Source organism: Aquarana catesbeiana, linkage group LG03, assembly GCF_042186555.1.
Source record: "Aquarana catesbeiana isolate 2022-GZ linkage group LG03, ASM4218655v1, whole genome shotgun sequence".
In the NCBI taxonomy this organism is placed as follows: domain Eukaryota; kingdom Metazoa; phylum Chordata; class Amphibia; order Anura; family Ranidae; genus Aquarana; species Aquarana catesbeiana.
The window spans coordinates 331,736,488-331,743,466 of record NC_133326.1 but is presented as its reverse complement, the minus strand read 5'-3'; the positions used below and the strand labels follow the sequence as shown (position 1 = coordinate 331,743,466).

General features: G+C 45.0%; 1 protein-coding gene across 1 annotated transcript; it reads left to right on the top strand.

Annotated features, from left to right (window-relative positions):
• The first annotated feature begins 4,452 nt into the window (after positions 1-4,452).
• LOC141132272 (alpha-2Db adrenergic receptor-like) lies at positions 4,453-6,570 on the top strand. Its single transcript, XM_073620521.1, has one exon. It carries the CDS (start codon positions 5,086-5,088, stop codon positions 6,292-6,294), a length of 1,209 nt encoding a protein of 402 aa, XP_073476622.1. The 5' UTR covers positions 4,453-5,085; the 3' UTR covers positions 6,295-6,570.
• The last annotated feature ends 409 nt before the right edge of the window (positions 6,571-6,979 follow it).

Genomic DNA, 6,979 nt, shown 5'->3' with positions numbered 1-6,979 from the left:
GACTAATTCCAGAACGCATGGCCGAAGGCCGGCCGGTTTCTATTGAAGCCCGTGTGTACTAGGCTTTAGACCTTTTCAGTTGCAAAGGGCACGTTGTGCTTACCCTTGGGACCCAAGTAATTTTCAGGATCCAGAAAACGTAATAGATCAAATAAGGAAGGATTATGATTTTGTACATGATAGCGAATAGGTGTTCCTGGGTTGTCTTGATTATATATCATATATATATATATATCTCCCCCCTAACGGATGATTTTTTTACCCAGTTGCTACAGCATTTCATTTTTCAGACTTCTGGTTTATTACTTCTCATATTCATCCTATACCTCCTGAGGAGGTATAAGGCCTATTACACATGATACTCCTGCTCTTCTGCCTCCTCCGCTGATGTCTTCTGCCTCTGCCGGTTCTTCTCCCCTCTCTGGTTCTTCTCCATTGATGTCTTCTAGCCCTCTCTGATTCTTCTCCCTCTATCCGCTGTCTTCTGCCTCTGGCGGGTCTTTTCTGCTGCTTTATCCCTCTGTTCTTCTTCCGATGTTGACTCTACGCTCTCTCCCGCTCTAATGCTGGGTGCGCGGTGTGCCACTACTTATACTGGCATGGAGCGGAGTCACCAGGTGACGTCCCTCTGAGGCCCCACGGCTTATGACGTCACTGGCCGGGGCATGAGGGGGCGGTGCCGGAGAGCAGGAGAAGGAGAGAGCATTGAGTCAACATCAGAAGAAGAACAGAGGGAGAAGACAGCGGAGAAGACCCGGCAAAAGAGCGAGAAGACAGCGGAGAAGACCAGGCAGAGGCAGAAGACAGCAGACAGAGGGAGAAGAACCAATGGGAGAAGACAGCAGAGAAGACCCGGCAAAAGAGCGAGAAGACAGTGGAGAAGACCCGGCAAAGGCAGAAAACAGCAGACAGAAGGAGAAGAACCGGAGAGGGCTAGAAGACATCACTTGAGAGCGGAGAAGAACCGGAGAGGGGAGAAAAACCGGCAGAGGCAGATTACATCAGTGCAGGAGGCAGAAGAGCTGGAGAGGGGAGAAGAAATCGGAAAAGAGATGCCGGAGCTACCTTAATAAATTACTTTAAAAACCTGTGTACTGCGTTTTATAATTGACACTTTTTTTAGGTGAATTGGTAGGGGTACAATGCACCCGATACTCATTCACATAGGGTGGGGGGCCAGGATCTGGGGGCCCCCTTGTTAAAGGGGTTAAAGGGGGCTTCCAAATTCCGATAAGCCCCCTGCCCGCAGACCCTGACAACCAACGGGCAAGGGTTGTCAAGGGGATGCTCTTGTCCTCATCAACATGGGGGCAAGGTGCTTTGGGGTGGGGGGCACAGTGCTCCCCCTGCCCCAAAGCACCCATCCCCTATGTTGAGGGCATGCGGCCTGGTATCGTTTGGGGGGGGGGCGCTCCCTCACTCCCACCCCCTTGCCTGACCTGCCGGGCATGCGTGCTCAAATAAGTGTCGGGTATCAAGTCACATGCCAAAGTCGGATCAGTTAAGACTGCGATCCGACTTCAGTAATATTCAATGAGCTGAAGTAGGATCAAAGTCGGACCAAAGTAGTGCAGGGAGCATTTTCAAAGTCGGACCGACTTGTGTCGGACCAGTTAAGACGGCTCTCATAGGGAAACATTGATTTTCACGCGTCATGCGACATGAGCTCCCAATGTCGGAGCGTTTGTAATACCAGTGTGAACCCGGCCTGAATACCTATTATATAAAACTCTCGTAAACAATCTTCACCACAAATATGTAACATATAAAATTTACAGCAGCATCCACAAATGTCCACAAACATACTGAACAATAGTGCATATAAAAAAGTATTGCGCTATCACTTTAAATGACAATTCTCAACTTAAATCTACCGCATATTATTGCAATCAAAAACATGTGTGCAAATTAGTGCAAAAAAAATGACAAGTGCAAAAAAATGCATAAGAAATAAATAAAAAAACATAAATCAAATGGTGGAAAAGTCCTTATTTCATCAATCATTAATTCCACAACCACTGTGTATAAGGACAGCCAGGTAAAAACCTATTGCCCTCTGTTTTCGGGAGCGCCTATGGGTGACATCACTCTTCCTGGAATTCACAGCCATTGTTGGGCGCTCCCTTACACAGGGGAGACGGAGCTGCTAGATCCTGTTTTCGAAGGAGGCTATGGGTGACATCATTCCTGGAATTCACAACCATTGTTGGGCGCTCCCTTGCACAGGGGAGCTGGAGCTGCTAGATCCTGTTTTCGGAGGAGCCTGTGGGTGAAATCACTCCTCCTGGAATTCACAGTCGTTGTTAGGCGTTCCCTTACACAGGGGAGTCGGAGCTGCTAGATCCTGTTTTCGGAGGAGCCTATGGGGGACATCACCCCTCCTGGAATTTCACAGTCGTTGTTGGGCGCCCCTTAACACAGGAGAGCTGGAGCTGCTAGATCCAGTTTTCAGAGGAGTCTATGGGTGACATTGCTCCTCCTGGAATTCACAGTCGTTGTTAGGCATTCCCTTACACAGGAGAGCTGAAGCTGCTAGATCCTGTTTTCAGAGAAGCCTATGGGTGACATCGCTCATCCTGGAATTCACAGTTGTTAGGCGTTCCCTTACACAGGAGAGCTGGAGCTGCTAGATCCTGTTTTCTGTCGGAGCCTATGGGGGACATCACTCCTCCTGGAATTCACAGCCGTTGTTGGGCGCCCCTTAACACAGGAGAGCCAGAGCTGCTAGATCCTGTTTTCAGAGAAGCCTATGGGTGACATCGCTCATCCTGGAATTCACAGTCGTTAGGCATTCCCTTACACAGGAGAGCTGGAGCTGCTAGATCCTGTTTTCTGTCGGAGCCTATGGGGGACATCACTCCTCCTGGAATTCACAGCCGTTGTTGGGCGTCCCTTAACACAGGAGAGTCAGAGCTGCTAGATCCTGTTTTCAGAGGAGCCTATGGGTGACATCGCTCCTCCTGGAATTTACAGTCTTTGTTAGGCGCTCCCTTACACAGGAGAGCCAGAGCTGCTAGATCCTGTTTTTGGAGGAGCCTGTGGGTGACATCGCTCCTCCTAGAATTCACAGTCGTTGTTAGGCGCTCCCTTACACAGGAGAGCCAGAGCTACTAGATCCTGTTTTTGGAGGAGCCTGTGGGTGACATCACTCCTCCTGGAATTCACAGCCGTTGTTAGGGGCTCCCTTACACAGCGGAGCCAGAGCTGCTAGATCCTGTTTTCGGAGGAGCCTGTGGGTGACATCACTCCTCCTGGAATTCACAGCCGTTGTTAGGGGCTCCCTTAAACAAGGGAGCCAGAGCTGCTAGATTCTGTTTTCGGAGGAGCCTATGGGTGACATCACTCCTCCTGGAATTTATTGCCGTTGTTTGACACTCCCTTACATAGAGGAACCGAACCTGTTGGATTGTGTGACCGGACCAAACAGAATTAAAAATAGATAGGGGGAAGTGGGGGGCACAATTTTAAGAATAGTTGTTATTAGACCTTACTAAGACTTTAAGGAAAAGCAACTTTTCTGACATTTTCTTAACATAAAAATCTCACAAAGAGTAAAATCCATATCAAGAATATCTCTAAAAACAGCATACATGGATGTGTATTACAGAGTGTACAACATACACACATTAAACCATAACTCCAACATGTTTGTACCGCAAATTGCTTAAAACCCTCTGTCAACGCATTTCAAGGCCAGGTCTGCTTCTTCAGAACAGGGAAGATACAAAATACACTATATAATGTGGTTAATGGATAGCATAGTATATATATTTATAGGGTGATCTGAAAATTTGGCAATACATTGAACAGTGGCAATAATAGCACACCTGTATATGAGAGCATATGTAAGATTATACTACATGTTTATTCTTTACACGTACACGTGATTTTGAATGTATACATATGGTGTTTTCAACTTGTATCAATAAAGCGTTTTTTTTTTAATATTTCGAAATTATTTGTGTGAACTTAATTGTGCCTGAAAAGTCCTGTCTAGTGAAAGTAAACTAGGAATGCAGCAATGTCAATTAAAAAAAAAAAAAGGCACATTTCCCTCCAGCTGTCTCCTGCCATCAATCCTATGTGTATGAGGAGGATCAGGGTACATGTCATGCGTGGGAAATGCCTGTCCTCGAAATGTTTAAATGCTCTTATTCCCTATATGACACCCATGTGCATTGGACGACAGGAAGCAGGAAAGGTTCTCATCATAACCATAGTCCAGAAATATACATATTTCTGAAGGAATGCCATGCCTGCTGTCCCCACAGGTCATTCCTCTCTATAAGGACCTCCGTAGAGAATAGGAAGTCTATACATATTAATAAAGATACGAGGGAAAGTAAACGAGACAGCTGTGTGTGACAGGGAGGTTTATGAGGACCACAAACAAAACATTTTTTATGGTGCTTGAAGCTATATGCATCGACCTCAGCGACACAACAGACTGGAGTGCTGACTTTGTACTGCACTTCATGTTCATTATACTGGCTAGTAGCATTCCCTCCCACCATGTGAGTGGGGAGGTGCAGGCTGCTGCTATGAGGAATGCTCTGTACACACAGCACAGTTCTGTCATACCATGGTCACCTGTGAGAAGTGGAGGGGGGATGAGAGTACACACAAATCCTACTGCCTGAGATGTGTGCTGCAAGAGAAGGGAGACTACCAATGAAAGGGGCTGCACTCACACACAGAGATCTGGGCAATAGAAAAACTTCAGGATGTTGCTGTTTCCCTTATAACTCATAAAGCAAGGAGATGCACCTACTCTGCAGCCAAATAGGACAAACACAGCAACTTGGCAAGTCAAATGACAAAAAGGACTGAGATCTGCAAAATGGTTGGATTGTCTTAATGCAAGAAATAATTCTGCTAAATGTGTTGCAGTAGTTGGATGTACAAGGATTCTGGAGGTCTATAGTCTGCCTGGTCTGTGAGTACAACCTATAATAGTATATATTAGAACTGCTAAAGGTGCTTTACTTTAATTGACCTCCACAACACTCTTACAATGGATCAGCTGGACAAAACCATGGCATAAAGTTGGCTGGTAAGTTCACCTGACTTTATCATGTGACCAAGATGGAGTTTACAACTTTAGCTTCTATTGTCATCTATAATGATTCCGGGAACAGCAGCCAGCAAGAGCCAAAGGTCTGGCCTTATGCAGCATGGGAGTTTGCCCTCATTGTGATCGCCGTAGGGTCCATAATCGTGTCCACCGTTGTGGGCAACATCCTGGTAGTTTTAGCCATATTTACCAGCCGGGCTTTACGGGCTCCACAGAACTTATTCCTGGTGTCCCTGGCTTCAGCAGACATTCTTGTGGGGGCTTTAATTATTCCATTTTCACTAGCCAAGGAGGTCATGGGCTACTGGCACTTTGGAAATATATGGTGCAGCACGTACCTGGCTCTAGACATTTTATTCTGCACCTCGTCGATAGTTCACTTGTGTGCCATCAGTATCGATCGGTACTGGTCTGTTACCAAAGCAGTCAGTTACAACCAGCAGAGGACGCCTAAGAGGATCAAGAGCATGATCGCGGTCATCTGGGTGGTATCTGCCATCATTTCTTTCCCACCACTTCTTAAAATGAACTCCTATAAAGAGGAGAAGTGTGACCTGAACGATGACACCTGGTATGTTCTGTTTTCATGTACTGTATCCTTCTTTCTTCCATGCATCATTATGATATTCCTGTACTGTCGTATATACAAAGTGGCAAAACATCGAGCATCTACAGTTTCTAATCTCAGGAATGGGCTTCACGACTGTGCCGAAGTCTCACCAAATGCATGCTGCCCCGAGGACTGCATCAGGAACCCTAACCCCGACTCCCACCATGATAATGATGAAATGGACTTAGAGGAGAGCACTTCATCAATTCACAAATTCTCAGATTCAGCTCACCATAAGATAAGCGAAGAGACTAGTAATGCCAAAACAAAAAGGCTTTCGTGGACTGTAAACCGGGGACAGCAAAAAAGAGACCGTTCAGTCTCTATCTCTCAGACACGCTTGACGCAGCTAAGAGAGAAGAGGCTGACGTTTGTATTAGCAGTGGTGATTGGTGGATTTGTAATCTGCTGGTTCCCATTCTTTTTCACCTACAGCCTGGAGTCTGTGTGCCAGGGCAGATGTGGCATTTCTGATGCACTTTTTAACTTTTTCTTCTGGATTGGATATTGTAACAGCAGTTTAAATCCTGTCATATACACTGTCTTTAACCGGGATTTCCGGAAAGCATTCCGCAAACTGCTCATGCGTAGTTCAAAAAGGACCATGTGAACAATAAAAAAATGTGACGTATACAGTAGTGTATATGAACTGTTGGCAAGTGTTAACATTTTATATAACTTTTGCAAGTTCCAGTAAATGTTTTATATGTTGTCTTGCACACCTTTATGGGCCACACATCATCAGTTAAGACATTAGTCCTCTAAATTTGTTGCCATACAGTGCGTTTGAGTATGGCTTGTCTGTTCTTATGGAGCTCACTGGGCTTCTAGACATTCAGCGTCTCGGTCCTATTCACAAATAAATACCTACATTTCACAAAACATATCTTCCAGCTGAGCATGTGTGGTTCATCGATACAATATATGAACGTTTATCGGAGGTTAGTGATTTATGTTTACCTTTACCGTTTTTGTTCATTTAAGCTAGTTTATAAATTTTTTCCTTCCATCATTTTTCTATATAATGTATATAGCTGATAAAATGTTTCGGTTACAAAGCAACAAAACAGATTCTAGTTCTTGTGTTTGAAAGCAGAAAAAAAAAGTTAGTATAGCCAAAACATTTTAGCTTTGAATACAGAAAAAAGGGGTTCAACATCTATGAGTTTAGTTTTGGATGTTTGTGTCCTGTTGGGAGATTTCCTTTCACTTCCTGTCCTGGAGACACAGCAGGAAGTAAGAAATTTCTACAAAGTAAAGGGAATTCACCTCCTAAGCTTGCCATACACCTATAT